The sequence below is a fragment of the Thunnus maccoyii genome, chromosome 4 (genome assembly GCF_910596095.1).
Source record: "Thunnus maccoyii chromosome 4, fThuMac1.1, whole genome shotgun sequence".
NCBI classification, from domain to species: domain Eukaryota; kingdom Metazoa; phylum Chordata; class Actinopteri; order Scombriformes; family Scombridae; genus Thunnus; species Thunnus maccoyii.
This window is the reverse complement of record NC_056536.1, coordinates 17,128,833-17,151,833: the sequence shown is the minus strand read 5'-3', so window position 1 is coordinate 17,151,833 and position 23,001 is coordinate 17,128,833. Positions and strand designations below refer to the sequence as shown.

The 23,001-nt window shown below is 40.8% G+C and overlaps 2 protein-coding genes across 3 annotated transcripts; both read right to left on the bottom strand.

The window, feature by feature from the left end:
• Positions 1-569: 569 nt before the first annotated feature.
• erbb3b (erb-b2 receptor tyrosine kinase 3b) lies at positions 570-15,173 on the bottom strand. The gene is made up of 28 exons (XM_042410427.1): positions 15,091-15,173; positions 12,888-13,042; positions 12,450-12,636; positions 11,622-11,747; positions 11,454-11,516; positions 11,129-11,247; positions 10,076-10,217; positions 9,714-9,827; positions 9,504-9,621; positions 9,347-9,420; positions 8,737-8,827; positions 7,838-8,040; positions 7,460-7,592; positions 7,260-7,353; positions 6,180-6,337; positions 6,006-6,062; positions 4,902-5,043; positions 4,657-4,776; positions 4,410-4,508; positions 4,057-4,242; positions 3,820-3,975; positions 3,611-3,686; positions 3,325-3,471; positions 3,139-3,236; positions 2,873-3,049; positions 2,701-2,772; positions 2,115-2,400; positions 570-2,008 (listed from the first exon to the last, which is right to left on the bottom strand). Exons 1-28 carry the CDS (start codon positions 15,167-15,169, stop codon positions 1,083-1,085), a joined length of 4,398 nt encoding a protein of 1,465 aa, XP_042266361.1. The 5' UTR covers positions 15,170-15,173; the 3' UTR covers positions 570-1,082.
• Positions 15,174-18,115: 2,942 nt separating this feature from the next.
• arf3a (ADP-ribosylation factor 3a) lies at positions 18,116-22,830 on the bottom strand. Of its 2 annotated transcripts, none has more exons than XM_042410044.1 (5): positions 22,743-22,830; positions 21,405-21,587; positions 21,197-21,307; positions 20,723-20,847; positions 18,116-20,628 (listed from the first exon to the last, which is right to left on the bottom strand). In XM_042410044.1, the coding sequence occupies exons 2-5, from the start codon at positions 21,550-21,552 to the stop codon at positions 20,467-20,469; spliced, it is 546 nt and encodes a 181-aa protein (XP_042265978.1). In that variant the 5' UTR covers positions 21,553-21,587; positions 22,743-22,830; the 3' UTR covers positions 18,116-20,466. The 2 variants fall into 2 exon arrangements, with proteins under 2 accessions (XP_042265978.1, XP_042265979.1); XM_042410045.1 differs by lacking the exon at positions 22,743-22,830 and adding an exon at positions 22,684-22,700.
• Between the last annotated feature and the right edge of the window lie 171 nt (positions 22,831-23,001).

The window sequence follows — 23,001 nt, the reverse complement described above, 5'->3', positions numbered from 1 at the left end:
ACAAAATAACTGTCAGAAATAAGGACCTTTGAGAAGTTTTAGGGAAGATTTGGAAAATATGGAAATGTGGATATGAAATGTTCCAACCAGTAGTCTATCATAAAATGAATAATTAACATTACCAGTTCACATTACTTTCATTTAAATTTCATCGCTTTCATTAAATTACTTTAAATGTAATTTAATTTGGTGCAATTTTAAAAACAACCGCTAAATTTAAAGTTTAATGAAGAACTATTTTAAAACACAATGATTTTGAGGTAAACTCATTAGCCCATAAACTGGACTCGAACGAGAAAGGAAGAGCGCTGAAGTGAATCTCTCACGTGTCCGATCATCTCTGATCTGCCTCTGACCTCTGACGCGTGCATGCGTCACCGGTGCGTTCACTTACCTCCATCTCATTCAGTGCTGCTCAGTGTCACCAAATGCGAGCTGGAGCTTAAAAAATAGTTGTTTGATTTATTTGATGATTCACATTTTAATATACTTTTGAAAATGTAACAAGTGAAACAAATGAATTAGTGTTTTCAAGACTTTGGTATTTTATCGTTTTATTTAATAAACACACTGCAAGACAATGTAAAAAAAAGACTTCTCCACACAAATCAATGACACACATGGTTGGATATTTGAAAAATAATCATATTTATTAACGTATTTAATAATTCATGTCATAATAAATTGTACAAAAGACTGCTCTACAGAAATGGGAGATGAACACCTCATCTTACAGCTGCAAAATACAGGATTATTATAACAATAAGGCATTCATATGTTGCAAGGTAAACTTTATATGTCTACTGTTGCTCACCACTTCGGAGTCCATTGTCACACACTACATTTTGTCTGCTATAATCTTTATTTTGTGGTTCTGTACCAACTCACAGCTGGTTTCATAAACCTTTATTTATTATAAAACTGTGCAATGAGATTCAAATCTATATTATTACTTTTATCTTTCAATGCCCATTGGATGCTGGAACTCAAAGAAAAAATCTTGTAAAAGATATAAAAACAAAAACAAATGTTGACCTAAAGTAACCGCAGCAGTTACCGTATCTCTGTCCCAGTCCACATTATTAGGTGCGTACAGCATCTGGTTTGAGAAACAGTCTGCTGTGCCAGTAGTCTGGGTTGTCAAATGATGTGTTGCTGCCAGACTCCCCCATGCCAGCACACACCTTGATGTATCCCCCGATCCCGGTACACCTGCCACCGCCCATCTCCTCAGAAACAGCCCTCCCCTTCACTGGGAGGTTCTGGTAGTCTGGCTGCTCCCACCCACTAGATACCACTCCAAGTCCGGTCATATCCTCATACTCCTCTACCTTTTCTCCTCCAGCTGTGAGCACATCTGGCCTGGGCATGACCATACTGCTGAGATCCCCCTCAAGTGTGGGTTGTTTATTTGTGCAGTGGTTCTTCTCTTCTTCCTCCTCTTCCTTTTGCTCTTTTTTCAACACCTCCACTATTTGGCTCTCCTCTGCCCCGTCTGTTTCCTGTGTCTCTGCTGCACTCTTAGCAGATGTTTGACGCCCGCGCCTCTCCCGTGCTGGATCCTCGCCCTCCGTAGAGTCAGAGCGTCTGATGTCCATGTATTCATACCTGCCTGTCCCTTGGACTGCCTGTCCTTGTTCGTCAGCAGCTTTGATCTCACTCTCAGAGTCCACAGTGAGCTGATGTTTCTTTGCGGAGTCTCTTCGCTCTGCTACGGTTCCCTCACAGTCCTCATTTACTTGCCTACTTCTTACAGCTGAGATTGGTGTCAGGCTTTCCACATGTGTTGTGTCCTCTGCAGGTAATGGAGCCATAAAGGTTGGAGAAGGTAAAGGTGAGGTTTTACGACAAAGTGCAACCTGTGATGAGTTGCCTCCGGTCGAGCAAGGAGGAGCACCAGGCTCTTTGCTCATGACCTCGTAACCGTGGGAGGGATTTATCACCACAAGAGACGGATTATTCTTGGTCGATCTTGAGTTTCTTCGTCCAGAATGAGAGACTCTACAGACTGTAGACAGAATGTGTAAAAGGAAGAAGATCAGTCAAGGAAAACAGTCAAGCAAATACTATAAATGAGCTCCCATAATGCTCTCATCTTAGTTCTGATAACTTACCTCTCTCTGGAGTGACAGGTGACCCAGGAAGGACATAGCCATAACGGTCCACCTCCTCCTCTTCCTCTGCTGTCCACACTTTATATGAAGATGGACTTGATGCTGTCGAGAGCTTCCTGTGCCGGCTGACATGTGGATTGCCCCTTTCGGATCCAAACCGGGCCCTGTGAAGACTCCCCGTCCTTAAACCTTCCTCACGCAGCTCTGTCTCCCTGCCACTCCCCCTGACCTCTGACCTCTCAGGCAGAGTTCGCACTGAGCTCAGACGAGACCTCTGAAACCACAGCTGGAGACAGAAAAGCAGAGACATGGATTGATGTTATAGCTAATGAAAATTAATCCTATTATGACACCTTTTGATGTGTCTCACTTCCTGAGGTACTGGCTACTGTGCCGGGTCATAATATTGATTTGATACACCGCTTGGCAAAGTGTAGTAATGTGCTGATTAAAGCAAAGTTGTTACAGCTAAATGGATCTATTTCATCACTTGTAATGCAAGCATCAGTAGCAAGGGTCAATAGTTTAACAGGGTGGGAAAGTGTTTGTTTGCATGCATTTGTGCGAACGTGTGTGTCTGTCCCACCTGGCGGATGCTGTCTACAGGGCTCGGGGTCATTGGCAGGTATCCAACTGGTCCGGTCTGAGAAGTGCCACTCTACAAATTACGGAAGAAAAAAATGTTGTGTGCTGGTTTCTTTGGCTCTCAACCAGTCCTTAAAGAGTCTATCTATCAAATCTAAGACTTTTATAATTACCCTGTAAGAATTAATCCTTGAACGAGACAGACTCCAAGATGGAGAGTGTTGAAGAGGAGGAGTAGCCAAACCGTCCTCCAATCCCTCTTCGTCTTGGTCCTCCAAATCTGCGTCTAGAAGCCCTCGCTCTGATTCTCTTCGATGGATCCGTTCTGAGGCAGCTTCTTCTCCTTCCAACTATAGATTAACACGGAGGTACAGGATTTAAGGTCTCAGTCAACAGTCAGTGGACTAAGCTGTAAAAGGAATGATGATGATGGCATCACCTTGATGACGAGGTATCGAGGTGGGTCTCTTGCCATGCGAGTAAAGTCACTGGCCAGCTCTTTGAAGGTCGGCCTTATATTTTCATCAATCATCCAGCCTGAACAGAAGCAGCAAACATAATTCAGATCAGGTGTATATGACTTTGTGTGTTTGTGTAAACTGGTGCAATGTTTTATGGCACTCACATTTAACCATGACCATGTAGACGTCTATAGTGCAGATATGGGGTTGTGACAGACGTTCGCCCTTCTCCAGCAGACTCGGGACCTCCTGAGGCTGTACGGACGCATAGGGCTCTGCCCCAAATGACATCATCTCCCACACTGTCACGCCTGTCCGGGAAGAGAGATGCCACATTTAAGTTCTCCCTGCCGAAATTCACAGACAGCAGCTTTCAAGTGGAAAGTTGATTTATTGGTACATACTGTGTACCACTAAATACACACAGAGCCAAAATACTCCGCCTCTTACCATAACTCCAAACATCACTTTGATGACTGTATCTTCGAAACAAGATGCTTTCGAGGGCCATCCATTTTATAGGTGTCTGGGTTAGGAGACAAATTGCAGACAGGTTGTTCAGATTTGGTTTGATTCAATTACTGAAAGAAACAGTGAAAAACTCTTAACTGTGACTTAACAATTCAAGGTGTATCACAAACTGAATGAGTCATAACAACCTTGGTGTCAGTGTAGACGTATTTCTTGTCATCGGGATAAAGGAGGTCTGCTACACCGTAGTCAGAGATCTGGACCTGGTAGTCATTCTTCAGTAGGATGTTGCGGGCAGCCAGGTTCCTATGCACCATGCAGTGCTCCTCCAGGTAGTACATACCCTGAGACACAAACATGTCACTGAAAGCCAATTCATGATGTAGTGTCTCCTTAAAAAAGTCTGTCAGTCTAGCTGCACTCACTTTAGCAATCTGCACACACCAGTTGAGCAGACGCTGGGGGTCCAGGCTGTTCTTGTGGTGTCTGAGGTGCTCCACTAAGGACCCCTGTGAACTGAGCTGGGTCACCAGTTGCAGACTGGCACCTGGACAGATGCCCAGGAGTCTAACGATGTAGGGGTGGTCTAGGCTGCCCATGGACAACATGTGCTACACAAAGAGCATGATGACAAAATGTTATATGTATGAAAAAATAACAAAAACATCCCTTTAATATTTGTTCTTTCCTTCTCAACATATTCTATATTACTGTATATGTCACATAAATTGCTATATCTGAGATGTTTTAACTTTTGTCAAGCAAGTCTGATTCTCACGTCTGTGATCTCAGTGAAGGTCTGTCGGCCGGAGCTATCTTGGATGGTCTTAATGGCCACAGGGATCTTCACTGACTCTCCCTCTGGAGTCCAAAAGCCCTTAAACATAAATTAAATATACAACTGCAGTCAAATTAGTTCATATGAGTCTGTGAAACCCATATAAGACTGAAACTCTTACTGTACATAAATTAATGGGCAATCAGTGGATGTCCAAAAGACAAACATTAAAAAGGTTAATGAATACCTTGTGCACTATGCCAAATACTCCAGAGCCAAGGGCTTTGATTTTTTTCAGCTCTGAGGGCCTAAGGATGCGAGCATGAACCTTGGTACCTTTCTCTCCGGGACCCAGTGGCTCAAAGCTCTGCCAAAAAACAAGGATAATTCCCAGATGACTGTTTTCTCAGTGTAAACAAACACATGTAGTCAGTCAAAGCAAAGGCAGTTTACGGCATCTCATGGTGTTGAATCATTCCCAAAGAGACTCACCTCTCCGCTCTCCAGGTACCTCCTCATGGCTCTCTTGCGGCGGATGGCCAGACCTCGGTGGTACAGCACACCCAAGAAAAACAACACCAGGCAGAAAATCAAGCCAGCTGGCACACCTAAAGCTATGCCTGTAATCTGACCACTGCAGAGAGAAGCAGAGAGAAATACAAATGTGGGATAAAAGGTTAAAAAGCTCAGAAACAGGGCTAAGTAAAGTTAGATATGACGTCATGTTGAGACTATGCTTTGGTTCCTGCAAATGCTTCTTCAAGGTTTCTGTCAGGTCAACTGGTTGTTCCAGTTGATGACATACTAGCCAGCATACCAGCATGGAATATATTCTTGTGGGTATCATGCGCAGACAGCAGCAGACCAATTATACTGAGCTAAAGAGAGAGTGAACCAAATTTTCTGACCTCCATAATTACTCACACCAACATAACCAAAAAAGCATACTGTGCAAGTTCAAGAAGTGGTTGGTGTGAAATATACTGTATGTCTTACAGGGTAACATTTTATTTGTCCAATGCTTAGTCTACTGAAGCATATGAATGATATGGATAGGAGGAAAAAAACTTCTCTATAATAATTTTAGAAGTCATAGGCATAGAAAAGCATACCATATGGCAGCACTCAAATGAGATATGTGAATTGTGTCATATGCAAAGAATAGTAATGTTACATCATTTTTTTGTTTTACATTAGAATTTTACATTAGAAAAAACTAAAAATTGTAGAAACAAGCAAGGAAGAAGTTGAGTTTATTACGCTTCTCTGTCAGGCATAGCAGAGGGAAGAGATGGACAGAAGCAAAAGGGTAATTTTCTTGATATTATCTGAATTATGTCTTAGTTTTTCCACTTAACTTTCCAGTCCCAGTATCCTCATGAAATATCTGATTAAACATAATGTCTCTGACCAAAATGAGTGGTTCAGGTGTGCAGTTTGTGAAGTTAAGAGAAGCAGCATTGTTCTTATAATGTTGTCAATATTAGTTCTTCAGTTGGCAACACTACCCCGTTTATCACAGAGAGTTGTGGACGGATGACATACAGAATATTACAGTGTAGCATTTGATATTCACCAGCAGGGGGAAACACTCACCTACTAACTGCCAGTATGACTGTTTCTAAACAATCATTCAATCCTGGACCTGAGCATCTGTAACAGACAAACACATCAAAATCCTCAATATTCATAGATGATATAACTGTGACCCATCTAAAGATGAACCCATATGAAAACACACACACACACGCAATTTGAGTTCAGTCTCACCCTTGTGTGCAGTTGTGGTGACATGGTTCACAGTGACCATCTCTGTTGGGATATTTAAAGATCAGCCCCTTCTGTCCATCGGTTACTCCAGTGGGGCAAGAGGCCATGCAGTAAGGACCATCTCGAAGGTTGGCGCACGCCACACACTCATCTGCACCCTAACGAAGGAAGAAAAGGAAAAAATACAGGAGGAATTGAGACCGATAAAAGAGATGATATAAAACTCCACTGAAAGAGGCTCTGAACCAGCAATGAACCAACACATAATACAAGAAATTGCCTTTGTATTGAATTACAGTTTGTTTCCAGGCCAGAACAATAATCGCAGGCGGCTTCACCAGTATTTTGTTGAGGTTTGTTACAAATTGTACATTAGTATCCAAAGGACATCAAAGGTTTAAAGTTGTTTGAGAGATACGTTAAAATTTTGATCAAATACAATCATATTTTTCAGTAATTGAGATGATCATCATTGTATAATTAACAATTTTCTTTTAATGCAAACCATATCTAGACAGTATTTATATTACTGTATCCATGAAGTATCTTTTTTATGTTCAGAAGTTGTTTTGGGCTTGATGAGAGCTTCATGAGAGGTTGTTTTCTCATGAAGATTTTAGCAGCTGGACAGTAAGGGGACTCTGCTTGGAAAGATGTTAGTCAGAAAATCAAACTGAAACTGTAATAGTTGTGTCCCCAGTAGTGTTTACTCCCTTGCACTGTATTATAGTTTTATGAATGTAACAAGACTACGGCCATGCTAGTGGCTCTGTGAGGCTGTACTTATACAGTAGACATTGAGGTTCTCTGAGCTACAGTACCAGTCAAAAGTTTGGACTCATATTCCCATTCCCTTGAATAAGAAAGTGTGTCCAAACTTTTGACTGTACTGGTACTGTAAATGCTAACGTCAGCATGCTCCCAATGATATGCTGATGTTTAGATAACGTTCAACATATTTACCATCTTATTTTACAGGTTTAGACATTCACCCATAAATATTTCCAGTAGAGAGTCAAATGCATGAGAGAGATCAGACAAAGGCACTGAGCCAAAATGTCTCTGTTCAGAAGTGATTACCGGTCCAGTGCAGCTGGGCTCTCCATTCTGAGACTTGCACTCTGGATGACAGGCGACGCACTCTCCATCAGGCCCCGCAAATTCCTTTGGAGCTCTGTGGACACAATATCAAAAAAATATACAGTAAGATAAAATGAATAAATTCAATATAACAACACAAACAACACCAGGCACAAGAATATCAACGCATATCTACTGACCCAGTATAAAAATTACAGCTGCCAACACATGTGCCATCTCGGCTGTAGTTCCTACAGGAAAGACACTGGTCGGGTCCTGGGCCCCAGCAACCGGAGTCTGAACACAGCGGGTCACACACATGACCTTCTGCAACTGCACACAAAACAATGTAAGAAAAGAATCAGGTATCTGCTGCTGTAATACAATAATATATATCACATTCACACTAATTAAGCTCCAAGATACAAGCAGACGATGAAGAATTTTCTGACCATTATATATGTTATCAATATATAGATTTATAAAAGTCCTTGATTGCTTAACGCTGCCCTCAGCTACTATGGGTATATAGTTTATTCAGCTGAAACAGATCTTAACAAAGTCAATGTGGCCCTTACCACACTCTGCCAGTGGCCTGTTGTTGTTAATGTTGTTGACTCGAACTCTGCGGCCTCTGAACAGCTGCGCCCAGTTTACAGTGTGGTGGTAACAGAGGTTGGCGTTCTGGCTGACGTACACACTGCCATCACTGATCTCTCGGAGAGACCGCAGACCCAGTGAGGTAAGGGTGGAGATGTGCATCACCATCAGAGAAAAACGCCTTTGGTGAGAGGGCCGGAAAACAGAGGAGGATGCAGAAAAAAAGAAACAAACATTTATGTGTGCTGGGGAAATATTTGAAGCAAATGCCACAAACTTTCCAACACCGGTTTGTATCTTCAGATTATATTTTAGTTCTAAACCAAATGGCATGCAGCAGTTTAGGTTCCACACACAGACACACAATTCATACCTGTTCACAGCTGTAAAAAACAGCCAGAGAGAGGAAAGAGGTTAGAACGTGTCAACACAATGCACAGGGGGCTCTTCATGATGTGTTAACACAGAAAGCACTTACTGAGCAGACAGATAAGAGGGTGGAAAGTGTGCGAGAGAGCGGCGATGACACATGGTTATGCAACACACTTACAGTAACATGCAACACAGATGGATATTAGTTCAGGGAAAGGATACCAACATCAGAGCCTGCTGAAAGCATAAAGAGGCTACTTAGGGGACCTCAAACAAGATTTGCCCTCTGTTCATTTTTCTTTTTAATTTAAATATTAAATTATACTGATTTTAGTCATGTTTACAATCTATTTCGTAACAGATTATTAGTTTTACCAGATTGATTTACTCTCTGATTGAATTTCAGGGAGCATAAATCAACTCCTGCTTTGTGACGCAAAAAAAAAAAAAAAAAAAAAATCCTCTTATTTGACACACATACAAACATCATGTAAACAAGCCTTACTTGAAGAGCGACCTCCCTTGAATGGTAGTGAGGCTCGAAAAAACGGACAAATCATTCAGCTCACTGGGCCATGACTGGATGTTAAGAAAATCTGAATATAAAACACAGTGATGATATTAAAACACAACTAAAGGACCCTACCGGTTGTTTTTTGTTGTTTTATGCCATTAATGACAAATTACACTTTTGCAGGTTATTAGATGGATAAACGTGTTTTTTGTGTCTTCCAGGTTTGACAGACTCAGAACAAATACGGCCGTTACAAGAGTTCATCGTTTTGTTTCGACCAAAAATGATCGTCATCATCAGGTAAAGGTAATGATGTGAACAAACTTGTCTTTATAAATGTCTGTTTATGTGATGATACTGCTTTAAGAAGTAAATTGAGCAAATCAACTATCTGAAGCAAATTTACATTTTGACTCTGCAGATACCAATGGTTGCTCGAAAAATAGCAAAATCAGTAATCTATTGAAATACCTTTGAAAAAGAAAACATAGTACAGTACAGTATTCTGTATGTATTTTCAGGTAATGGGCTAAACCCTGCAGAACCACAGGTAATGTCTTTTAATAAGCATTATTATAATCAACACACTTTATATACAAACCTGTTATTTCTCTGACGGTGCGGAACACTTCCAGCTTTTTGGCATCCAGGGGTGGGATGTTTTTAAAGTCATCTCTGAGACAGACAAAGACACGGTATGAACATGTTGTCTGTACGGCACTGTGCTCCAAGATTCTTCAGGCAGGACAGAAAATTACCCAAGAATCCCTGTGACCAGGAAATGAAGGCTGCCTTGGATCTTGGTGCAGTTGATGAAGCTGTCGATGTTGCTGGAGTCCACAGTCTGCCTGTGTTCAGCACCAGTGCCTTCACAAACTGTAGGGATGAGCAAACACCATCATTAGCTTTTCTCATACAGATGACTGACAAGTAAGTGTGAGATGTATCAAGTATTTATTGATGTCAACCTTTTGGGCAGAGTCCGCTGCAGAGCTCACACTGCCTCTGGCCTTCTCTCTCCACCTCCATCTTGTCTGGAGGACAGGCGCTCACACAGGAGCTACCGTCCACCACAAAATGGGCTACAGGGAGAAAGAGAAGAAAGACACAGGATATATAAGCTTTAGAAAAGACAAAAGAACCAGTGGAAATCTTTGAGAACCAGCATCATCTTTGGCTTGCCACCATCTTTCCTTGCGTTACAGTGCTAAGACCAATATGACACAAGGTTGCAGAATTAATAGTTGCACCGACCTTAAAGAAGCAGTTAAAGTGTGTTTCACATTGCACAAAAAGTAACAAGAAAACATGCTGAGTATAGGCTACTCACTGGGGCACTGAGAGACACAGATGCATCCGTACTGATATTTGGCATTAGGGTTGGTCTCCATTTGAAACGTCTGCTTGTTGTAGATCAGAGTCTGGGGACACTGGGGCACGCAGGCTCCGGAGTCGTTGAAATGACGACATGCCTACACAGGTACACACAAGTAGTTTCTTTGAATGAGATATCCATTTGAAAACGGTGACTTTTCCAAAATTATGGCTACTATTGAAGTCCACTATGAGTAACTAAGTAAAAAAGTCATTTCTAGTTCACACGACTGCTGACTGCTTTTGACAATAAATTACTTTTTACGTTTACGTTATACCCTCCAGGATTTTAAAGTCAGCTGCCACAAACTATTATATTCACAAGATAAGTCGTTAGAAAATCAAACCCAGATGAGAAAAAATAAGCTAAAGAATAAATATGTGGCTGTTTGGCAACCAACTTCCAAATACTGAATGCAAGTGAGCAAGTTTAAAGTGTCTTCAAGGGGATTTCCACACCGCATTCAAATTACTGTAACAATGAACAAACAAACAATGACTTACTGGAAAGTGGGAAATAATTCTTAAGAGTGTGCATTATTTGTTATAGAGCTGTGGTTAGTCAGTTGAAAGCAAATTAATCAGCGACTCTTTTGACAACTGATTAATCGTCCAAGTTGTTTTTTCAATCAAAAACACCAAACATTTGACCTCATCGAGGTTCTCTAGTGTAAGAATACGCTGCTTTTTGTGGTCTTACATCATAGTGAATTGGAAATTTTTGTATTTTAGACTGACAAAATAAGAAGTTTGATGACATCACCTTGTGCTGTAGGATATTGTAATGGATATTTTTCACAGTGTCTTTATGTTTTGTTCACTAAACGATTAATTAATGAATTGCGAAAATAATTGGCAGATTAGTCAATAATGAAAGTAATTAATTGTTTATAACAAGAAAAAATGTGGAAAAAATAAACCACTAAGGTGAAGAATGATTAACCTACAATATGGCCTGCTTTTCTCTTCCTGATATATTCCTGTAAAGAGACAAAGATGGTGCACTTACAAAACAGTCCACGTCCAGAGGGCCTTTACATCCTGCTGCACACTCTATGTGACAGCAGTCCCTGGGGCTCGTCCCAAAACAGCGGCCATTACACTGTGGAGCGCACACCGTCTTAGTCACTGAGACACACAGGAGAGACGGGTTGAAGAGAGGTCACCAACATGCATGTGTGTGTGTGTTTGTGTGTGTGAAGTGTCTTTGTGTGTGCATCTCTGTCTCTGCGTATTTCTCTGTGTCTATAAAGAGAGACATTCAGGGAAGAGAAAGAAGGAGGAAAGAAAGAAACACAGAGAGAAAAAGGAAAACTGAACAATCGGGCACTCACAGATCTGACATTGGTTCTTATTTGGCCCCCAGCAGTAATCCCCACAAGATTTGTGGCACGGGCCTGAGAGAGAGAGAGAGAGACAGTCAGACAGACAGAAATTCAGAGAGTTCATGTAAGAAAGAAACACTCTAGAAATAACTTAGGGATTTGTGAAATTGGACCAACCCCTCTCTCCGTTGTACTGGATGTCAATAGGAGCACTGTTGTCTCTGATTATATCTTGCCAGAAGATCCAGGGGCCATAACTCAGGTACTTGTTGTTGATAATCTGCACTCCTCCCTCCAGAATCTCTGTGAGATGGGGAGAAATGGGAGAGGCATGATGCAAACACACTGAAAAAGCCTCTGATGACATATCTAAACATTCATATTTTTATGAACAGTTTCAGTCTTTGAGCTTGAAGGTTCATTATATCAATTAGTTTTATATAGTTACAGTATATAATATATTTTTCAGTCTTACTTAAATACACACCTGCTAAAACAAACATGGCTTAGTGTTGAGTCACAATCTTACCAACATAATTTACAAGTATTTGGCAAAGGTTTGGATTAGATCAAGTACAAAGAACTTTGTGTTACACTAGTGTATTTGTCTTATACTGTACATAAACATACATGACCTCATGTATTTTCATCTTTGAGGGTGGGAGGACACAATATTTTCCAACTGTCAGATTACGAGTGAAGTTTTTTAGCTTCATAATTAAATTGATCTAACTGTGATCGTAGATGTTAGACATTTGGAAAATGAAGGAGGGGAGACCAAAACCAATTAGACTCTTTGAAAGAATGAGTAACTGCCAACTGTAACATTCACTTTCTGTCTTTTTCTAGCCACAAAATCGTACATTTTCTGTTTCTTTCCACCACAAACTTGAATGAAGTTTACTCATTTTTAGGCTCAACAGTCGTTGTTTTATGAGACATTTTGTGTCCATGCATCTTTTTTCCTGTCTTTAACATCTTCTCTCCCATTAACCCTTTAAGTACCTGTCAGGTTTGCAAGGCCCAGCTGCCGCAGGCCGTTGGAGCCGTCCTTGGGATAGTTTAAGAGGACAGAGAGGGCAAAGCGTCTTTCATAAAGGCTGTTTCCTCTGATGACCCGCAGTTGCCCTAAAGGAATCTCCTGAAAGTGGTTCATAGCAATGAGGACGTAGCCAGTTACCTCGCGGATTGTCTGGAGTAAAGGAGAAGAAGAGGATCATCAACATAGGAAACAACAGACAGACTGACATATGTAGAAAGGAAATAGTTTGATCTACTCTGCCTCTGTTGTATCTTGAATAAAGAAAACTGACAGGGCTAACAGTGCGAGGTTTACTGTATGCCTCTGGCAAGGAGAATGCTGGCAAGCAGCGCAGAACACTTCTACATGTTGTACATACAAATCAGTTGAAAGACAAGGCAATACAGAAAGATGAGTTGTACCTTGAGGAAAGAGAAATCCCAGTTACTCTCAATCTGAGTGATTTCAAGGTTTCCCATGACGATCTCACAGCCATCATACCGATCCTTAATCAGGTTGTATTGATTTTCCTGAGAGCCTGTGGAGCTCAGTCCGTTCTGGGTACCATGACACACCACTGACACACACACAGATGAAAAGACACATTACACTAAGTGTGAGGAGAACTAGGTGATTTAAGGGCTGATATAAAGGGAAGGAACAAATTACTGAAGGCGCAGAACCTCCTTCAACTAGATCATAAACTTTGGGTCAATACATCACTTTTACTTCCTAACGGTGGTTTCACACATTTTAGTCCATTTACTACAGATGATGTATACTTTACCAACTGATTATTTTGCAAATAACACTGTTGTGATTTAAATTTCTCATTTTCCACCTGTTCCCATCTGTCTTTATATGGTATGAAAATCAATTAGCAACATGTTGAAACTTTTTTAGTTGTGTAATCCATCATATTTAACATCAAGCCTGCTTTATTATTTTGTCAGTGTTACATTGCAGGGTAATGCAAATCAATGCTTTCACTGATTACCATGCAATTATAATGTGACAAAAAAAAGTTTTAAGAGCCTTATGAATGAAAAATAATGGTGGCTTTGAAAGGCACAAAAAACACATAAAAAGATATAAAATCTTATAGAATGCGTTTTAAAATGATTCAATGGATTAAATGATAAGTAAATATAATTTGCTGCTGAGGAGCTCAAACATGCATTAACCCTGATATGGCCCTTTAAGGAGAACAAATAGTGAGTGTTTGACTGACACGGCTTATATTGTTTCTGTGGTATTTATGGGTTTGGTGAGTCGTCCTGATGTTGTGGCTGCTGCTGTCTCGGCTGGAGAGTTTGATGTGAAGCAGAGTAAAGCAGGCAGGCTGTAACCCTGGTACATGGAGCAGTCCAGGCCCGGGGCTGATGGAGTGGAGGCCGAGGGTCGGGGGGGAAAGAGCTTCTCTCACACAAAGTGCTTATTGTAATAAAACTATAAATGTGGACAGTGTGTCTCAGTGAGTGAAGGGTGATGCAGTGACAGACAGTGCTTCTGTGTGTGTGCATGTGCGTATGTGTGTGTCCGAGGGGTCTGCGTTGCTGAGATCATAACCAAAAGACAATGGGCCATGTGTGAGTGGGACATTCTGGCAGAGGGAAGGGAAATATCGTGGACGGAAGGGGACATACACACCATCTCTTACTGACCAACAAAAACAGTGGCACTGCCACTTTATGTGCAAACATTAGACACCTGCAGCAGTCAACAACACATTGAGGTCAAAGTCACATTTCCTGTCTTCATAATAAACATGAGCAGTGATAAAATATCCAGCTACACTCAACTAAAGTTCATTATCGCCATAAACGCATATATCTCATGTGTTTTTATGGAAAATGTTGGATAACGACAGACTGTAAAAGGAACTGATTGCAGCATAATCCATATCCTCAAGCACTTATTAATTTATGCGTGGTTCTCTTGAGTAAACATGCATGATCATTTTGACTATAAGATCATTTTAAACACACATGCATGCACAAGCTCACCCCCCACATGATCCAAACAACTAAAAAAACATTCGAATAGCAAATGAGTGATTGTCATTAAACAAAAACAATCATCTGCAGACTGCACAAAAAACATTAACAAGACCAGTTGTCCTCAGCAGCATTTTACAACTGGGGCCTTTGCCATACAGGCAATTTAATCTCCACCAGGGCAATAACATTGAAGTCATTCATCACTAGCAGTATATAAAGTGGTGATTAATGGATTAATCCATTAAGGGACTTGATTACAGCTTGGTAATAATAGTAAAACAGCTGTCAACGAGAACACAGAGAGCAGTGTGAGAGATGAAGGTTAATAGTTTGTAGAATTGAACCACTTTAACCTCTGACAAGTCTCAAGCATTTATGATATATGAATTATTCTCCTCTATTCTAGCTGTGTCATGTCTAGGGAGGTAGATAATACTGAAGAATAAATGTAAACAGGTGAATTCAAGCAGCAGAAAAAGTGTGAGAGGATGACAGAAAACAATAATTATGTACATCACTATATTTACCAAATTAAAAGTTTAATATCTCTAACAGTTGCAGACTTAATTAAATTATGGTGACCAAAACAAGCTAGACATATGATATGGAAATATAAATCCCTTACCTTCATGGGTTTGTGATAATGCTGTTTGTAGACTCCACAATAATGTCACACTCAGTAATATGACTCGCCACTGGTTCATGTTGATGTCGAATCTATTTAGTGAGATATCACCATATCATACACGTCTGGGCAGCCGAAGATGTGTAAGGAAAGTATGGATGTTTTTTGTTTTTTTTTTAAAAAGTAAAAATATATCACATCCAACAATTATTAAGTGAAGGAGGAATCCAAATCCTTCTTCAAAACTTCGCACAAAACATAAGTAGTACGAGCAGATAAAACGCGCCAATTGCGACACTGGAAACGGTCAACAAGTGGCAGTTTATTTTGACGCTGCGACTTCCCTCCCTGAGAGTGACATGTGATTGGCCAGGAGCCCGATTTACTCACCAATCAGAGGTTGGTCCGTCTTTTTTTTTCTTCTTCTTTTTGCGAGCTGCGGGTTCAATGGTTGCAGTGAACATACAATACAGATAAAATCCTGCTATATTTCTGCGGAATATTTAATAAGAGATAAGGACTAGAGTTGTTTTTGTTTTCTTATTTATTCTTTGTATTGTTCCACAAATGCCTGCCACTTTACAAACACCAATGCCATACACATTACATGGAAAGGATAAAGCTGAATAACATTTAAATCAATGACTCATCAGACTGACACATGATGTAAACACTGTACATTATTAATACTGGTGTTATCAAGTCAAAATGTGCAGCTTCTAATATGGCAAACAAATGTAAATGATCTAAACCTGCATCAGTATGAACACCATGTCCCCTATACATCCTTTTTTATTGGTTTCATGTTGTCAGCTGCTGCATGTAGAAGCAGTGCTGCAGTCCCAGTGCTGTGAGTGGCTGCACTGTTTTCCCCCCGTAAAGAGCAGTATTGTCCCCGCAGCCCTGTCAACTGGTTAATCACCTCTTTGATGCGTATGGAGCAGACTGTCACAATGGACACATTGTCAGATGGTCAAGTGACTTCTGAACCCAAAACAAGAACATGCTTAATTTGAGAAAGTGGCCTCAAAGCAGTCAAGATTCCTGAACATGAAGCTGTGAATGAAAAGGGAACAACTCATTAATGGGTGTATAGCAGTAGCTGTTTCTGATAGATGTGCAGTTAATCTTATTTTTGTATGAGTGAGCATTCCCCTGTTTGTTTGAAATGATCATTCTGTGCAACTTCTAAAAGTGAGACTGTTCAATTGGCATTATTATCATCAATTTTCAATGGAAATTGTATCTATAATGTTGTCTTATGTTGACTGATGTCTAATATCTTAATCTGATGTGTTCACCAATAGAAATGGAGAAAATAAAGTCATCAAAAGCAGTCACAAAAAAATACTTTTTTTATTGGAACGTGACTTAAGTGCTCATGAATTATTGCCTTGTTTGTGCATCAGCTTCTTACTATCAAACTAGCAGTTCTCCATCCAGCAGGAGGAGACAGAGTCTGAAGATTTGCGCTGTGAAAATAGAGCCGCAGGGCCTGATGTGGGAGGTGGACTCTCAGCCAGTTTTTGCACCTAAAAAGCATAATATTCTTTAAACCAATAAGTTTTGGTGCAACCTCTAATCAGTTATAATAAACTGATTAGCTGCAATTTATCCGCTTGCCAATTTAATGATGGAAAACTTTACAGAGCAACATTATTAAACGAGTTGGAAGAAATCTTCACAACTTGAGCCAGTTGTGTAGTTATTTAAAGGGCAGTCAGTGAGAATTTTTCCCCCGTGCTCAGTAAAACAGTCTAAAGTGAAAATATCACAGTGGAAATGAAACTATATGATTTTCTTTCAGATTTCCCTGTTGTCAGGTCAAACTGAGAGGCCTCTATAAAGGTTGATGAGTCCGTGGTTTCTGGCACTTTTTCACAACGCCACCATGGTGTCAGCCTGAGTGTCAGCCCCGGTGGCCCTGTCCCCGTCCGAGGCGAGATGTGGGGGTGACTGCTGTGGCTTTTTGCAGTTGCCACTCCCTTCAGAGATTGATGAATTGATTGTGGGGCTGCTGCCAGTGTGTCTGTGCCCTGGGTGAAGGCGTCCCGGTTACGGGTGGGAATCCCAGCTATGGCACCCGCCCTGGGGCTACTATTGTAGCTGTCCTGCAGGGGGCCCTGGGAGCTGGTGGCCCCGGGAGCAGCTCTGACCCACATACTGCTGTCACACCCCTGGAGACACAGCAGCACTCTCCCCGACATGGACCTCTGATTGGCTCCGACAAAATGACTCTCTGTGAAGGGCAGCAATTCCACAGTGAAACTACCTGATTGTGCCAAACTTCTCTTGATGACAGCAGTTGGGAAAGGCTAAAAGAGAAAGGCGACAGAGATCCATGTCCTTCTCACCTATTTGACCTGTTCTTTCCCTGCCCCTGTCCACCACTACATTTTTAATAATCAAACTCGTAATATGTGCTGTTAATTAATGTGGCTTAGTATTAGTTGACAACTGGTAAGTTGCTGGGTCCCTCTCCAAAATGTATTTTGCTTATTTTTACCTCACTTGATGTTTGGTAATAAAAAGCTGTTGCTGAATGAAGAAAGTTTCTTTGTGCTCATCTTAAATTAAGTCATATATGTAAAAGGATCACAACAAGTTTGGAGCCAATCGTGGCCTAATATGTAATTTTACAGTAAAACACAGTAAAGTAGGTGACATCTGTCTGGTAGTTGAACATTTAAAATGAACAATATTTGCACACTCATATATTCTGGATTTTTCAACGTGGGAGGAGGAGATGTCATTTAAAGAAGTCCAAACGAGTTAGTTGGAGGGGGAGGGGGGGGGGGGGGGGGGACCCACCCACATCAGACACACATTATTATTCAAAGCAGAGCATTTTTATTTCTTGAAACATGTTTGGATTGGTTTCTTTAAAATGTGTTTGATCAAAAGTAGGGGAAAGGGCTGAGATCTCAACAAACAAACAGATGAATTAGCGCAATCAGCCAAATCATAACCTAAGTGTGCAACAGTGAACGATAACAAGGAAGAAAAATGAGTACAACAAAGCAAATTTGTGGTTTGGTCTTTTTATTGATTGATCAATGTAGTGCCAGGATTCATTAAATCATTCAACACTTGCACCAGTTTGTGTTGTTTTCATTGTATCTTCTTAATAATATTCCACTATAAGTTAAATAAAATCTTTTTTTTTCTGTTTGTTCACTTTTTAAATACACATTATCACTTGGAATGTTCTGCAGTCTTATTATTCTTCATTTTTATAGTTAAAACTCTGCCAATAGTCATTGAAAGAAGAATGTTTAGCCACGACAGTACCGCGAGTGCATCAGTGTTACAGATCATAAGTGAGATATCTGAATGTTGGACATTCCTACATACAAACCTGTTATCAAAGAGAAATTAACCACTGGCAATGTAAGGCCACAAAAAACAATGTTCACACCAAACTGAACGTAATAGAGGGCACATCACACACACAAGCTGCTGTCAGTTATACATATCTGCCAACACACTGACCCCAATATCTACAGGTGTATCAACAACACTTTCAATTTGACTGTGAATACCATGGTATACTTTTCTCGTTACATAAACATATATACAATTGCGCTGACATAGAAAAGCATGCTTTTGCATATTAGAAGGTTGTTCGGTAAACTTTACACTAAATCCATAACATCTATCAGTACAGCATTGTTCCAACCAGCAGCAGTAATTTAGACTAACAAATATAGTCTGAGGAAACAGGCTATTATGATTCACTTTTATTACAGATCTTGTACAGTATTAACATGCCTTATGATGCAGTATTACTATCATCCTCTCTCCTATTTTTTCAAATTATGTGATTTGTGTGAACACTCAAAAAGACAACTGTCTGATCTAGTTAGCAAAGAAAGAAAGAAAAAAAAAAAACAACACTAAAATCAACACTTGCCTTTTGGTCCAAAATAAATAAATACTCCATCCAAAAATACAAGAAAAAACAGACGTTACATTTGTACAACAATAATGCATCTAGAGTTATTTTGTGCAATATGGTACACAGAGCTACGGTTAACATAAGAAACACACTTAGTGTTACGCCAATTAGGGATGAATAAACCAGGGTGACAAGCAACGTGAGTTCCTTTGACAGATATAGTGCAGCTGCTCGCACAAACTGACTTAAAAAATAAACGTTTGAAAAAAAACCATGTAAGCTCTCTAATATTGCCAATCACATGCTCTGCTGCATCACTCTCCACAGGGCAGGCCAATCGCAGCGTTTTTTGTTTTTTTTCTTTTCTAAGCCACAGAGCCGGTACAGTGTGCCTGATCTGTCATCTGTATCAGTTCAGCTATCACACCTCGCTGACGCCAGACAAATTGTTTTAACCCTTATTGAACCAGGCAAGTCGACTAAGAACAAATCTTTATTTACAGCAGCAGCCTGCGGTAATTCACAAGCTCCTACAAGCCCACGAGCCACTTCTGGGATATCTCCATGCAGATTGGGAAGTAGTAATATGCAGTACTACTGGGTCTTTTTTTTTTTCCACTGCAAAGCAGTAAGTGCACATTGCAATAAAGGGGAGAAACCATATGATGCATTTGGAAAATTAAATCAATAAATCAGCTTAGGAATAAATAAATAAATGAATGAATAAATGCTGACAAAAACGTAAATGTTTAAGACTATCCAGTGTGTCAACAGATGTTAATAAAATAAATAAAATCATAATGAATAAATAAATACATTTAAATGAAATCTAAACTAACTTATTTTTTAAATAAAATACAAACTGAGCTCTAAAGCGCATCATTTGGAGGAGGTAAAACATTGATTTGGACAGAAAATGACAAGTTTACATTTATCTGAGCCTGTATGAATATACTGATTTTTAACAAGGTGATAGTATTCTGAGATAGTAAAAGTACTCCCACTATACTATTATGACATTCTTTATAATTTACATCAAGTATCTGAGGGAAAGTACAGTTATACAAATTCGCTCTGCCATCATGAGTCTAGATTCATCACTTTTTCTGAGCAAATTAAAAGGTCATGGAGGTCAAAGATCATGGAGACTGCAAAGTAGGGGAAATACATATGTCTTTACAGTAACGTTATACTATCACATCCCAATATTTTATGTATTCAGCGTATAGAGTGTATGTCATTTAGGTCAACTTCGACACCGTTGGTTCATAAATAATTTAAAATGTTCACCGCAGATCCAAAGAAATTAAATTGATTAAAGTAAAGAAATAAGAGAAAAGTTTTCAGGGGAGAAAGCCATTGAGAGTCACCCCCGGGAGCTTTTCAGCACTGCCTCTCCATGTAAACACAATGGATCCACTATAACCACTACCTGGAGCTGGCACCCAGGCTCTTCCCCGCTCTACTGACTGGACTCTTCACTTTTTGTTCTTCAGCTGATTGGCCAGCCAGTCCAGGCCCTCGTAGAGGCCGTCTCCACTGGTGGCGCAGGTGGCCTGAATGTACCAGTTGCGGTGGCGGAGGGAGTGCAGGCCCAGCTTGTCTGTGATCTCTGCAGCGTTCATGGCGTTGGGCAGATCCTGAACAAAATGACATCAGGCGCGTCAGTCAGGAGACCTCGGATGGTAACAGGTGGAAAAGAGCAGAAAGAAGGAGATGCAAAGAGGAATATACCTGTTTGTTGGCAAAGACAAGAAGAACAGCATCCCGCAGCTCGTCCTCAGCCAGCATCCTCATGAGTTCCTCCCGAGCTTCATTCACCCGCTCTCGGTCATTGCTGTCCACCACAAAGATCAAACCTGATGGGAGACATAAATGCTCAAGGCAGTGAGTTTTATTGAGGGTTGAACAAAACAAAACCATCAGCTCTACAATGCCAAAATCAATTTCATCCCACTTTCCAACAGTACGCTGACATCATATCATTGCTAAACCATGTTTATTCATCATCAGTGCTTTCAACATGACTAAGATGAAAATAATTTGAAACAGCTGTAGGCTGTATGCAAATGAACTCATCTAAAGCATTAGTCAGATATGCCCTCAGGTGCTGGGGGCGAGCGGCTCTACCACAGGACTGAGGAGGCCTTTTTAAATTCCAACATGCCCGACTACTTTATCATCTAAGAGGCTGCTGGTGCGGCTCACCCTGGGTGTTCTGGAAGTAGTGCCTCCACAGGGGACGGATTTTGTCCTGGCCGCCCACGTCCCACACGGTGAAGCTGATGTTCTTGTACTCCACTGTCTCTACATTGAAACCTAAAACAAAAAGCAAACCAAAATGAGTTACATAAACTGGACCGACTCAGTGACAGATGTCTTTTCTAAAGCTGTGATGAATTCTTTCCTCACACACCAATTGTGGGGATGGTGGTGACGATCTCCCCCAGCTTCAGCTTGTAGAGGATGGTGGTTTTCCCAGCAGCGTCCAGCCCCACCATGAGAATCCTCATCTCCTTTTTCCCTATGAGGCTCTTCAACAAGTTGCCGAAGATGTTTCCCATGATGACTGGCGGCTCTCACCTCAACTGCAACAGAACTGTTACACAGGGAACTGAGAAGACCACTTTCCATACATAGCAACAAAGCAGCCAAAACAAACCGTGAACCACATTTTTAGAAAGTCAAAACCACACAAAACACAAAGAATCAAGTGGTGAGACACAGTAGCTCTTCAAAAGCGACTCCCAACATTACCACCTCATTACGGCTTGAAGCCACCTCAGAGGAGAGCCAGTAAAAAGCATACTTCACACCTCGGCAGGCGGCTGACCTGACTGAAAGGCTGTTGCTTTACACTTTGACAGCTCGCTGGGGAAACCAGCCGCCATACTGGATCACTGTTATGTGGATCAGCTTTCATGTGGTGCAGAGTAAATCCCCTTTTATGCTGTTTGCTGCTGGCACTTGAATACATGCAAATGTAACAATCAATTCATATTATATTCTATGACACATAACCTGAGGTGGTGAGAATGTGTGGTGCATACAGCCTATAATAAGAGGTGAGACGTATTTCTCAGTATGGGCCCTTTAACAGGCCAACTCTGCTATCAACTTGGGCTCACATTTTTTTCTACCTGAGCTGCATGTGTTATATTCTAAAATTAGAAAACAAAAATGCATCCACACTCTACTGTGCGGGCAGACGGAACATCCTTTTTTTCAACCTTCATTTTTTTAAAAAAAATATATAATTTTCTCAATCTCAGCGCTTGTTGCTGATGCTACACGCTGACTAGCTACGTATCCATTCATTTCTATCAAATGCACAGGCGTTATCTGCTAGCATAGGCTGTTACAGCTGCAGTGCCCGCACATCCATGTACATCTGTCATAATGCGAGGAGAAGACGACTGATGCTGCAGTCCGAGCAGGCTGTGAATTTAAATGCGACACATTTCGCCTTTGCAGCTTGACACGATAAATACTCGGACGTAGTTAGCTAGCAACGATATTAGCTAATGTCTTTGGTATTATTAAAAAAAAAAATCTCCGGGTCAATTTGTGTGCTGTAATCCCCTCGTACAGTCACGACTAACGCACCAGGCGGCCTCATGTCGTCGATTAACGGCCGTTCATTTACCGAGAAGCCTCAAAAGGCGTCAAAACAGCGACAAATATGCTGCAGTCACCTTTAATACTTGTATACATCAATGCGCATTTTCACCTTTTGCATCTCATTCACACTTACCCGTCAACGGCAGGCAGGCAGGCAGGCTACCAGCTGGATCCAGGCAAAGGACTGGATGGTAGTCTCGCGATGAGATGAGCTACGGCTGTGATACTGTGTAATCTCGCGGTAGTTTGATTGGTTTGTCATCCCCAATGACTTGTAACAAGCCAGTAGCAAATGCCGGAGGGCAACTGTCTCTTTCTAAAACAATAGTGTAAAACGTCAGCATCAACCTGCTTTGACTTTCACTTTGCTTGCCTGAAATTGCAGGCTGTGT

Bases quoted from the DNA above. Each gene is read 5' to 3' on its own strand.
- erbb3b (XM_042410427.1), bottom strand. From the start codon at position 15,169: ATGAACCAGTGGCGAGTCATATTACTGAGTGTGACATTATTGTGGAGT. The intron at 4,777-4,901 runs GTGAGTCTCTTT...GTTTTTTGGCAG, and splicing joins GGTACCTGGAGAGCGGAGAG to AGCTTTGAGCCACTGGGTCC. The intron at 3,472-3,610 runs GTAAGAGGCGGA...CTTCCCGGACAG, and splicing joins AAGTGATGTTTGGAGTTATG to GCGTGACAGTGTGGGAGATG.
- arf3a (XM_042410044.1), bottom strand. From the start codon at position 21,552: ATGGGAAACATCTTCGGCAACTTGTTGAAGAGCCTCATAGGGAAAAAG. The intron at 20,848-21,196 runs GTGAGCCGCACC...GTCTCCCATCAG, and splicing joins CTACTTCCAGAACACCCAGG to GTTTGATCTTTGTGGTGGAC. The intron at 20,629-20,722 runs GTATATTCCTCT...CATTTTGTTCAG, and splicing joins TTGTCTTTGCCAACAAACAG to GATCTGCCCAACGCCATGAA.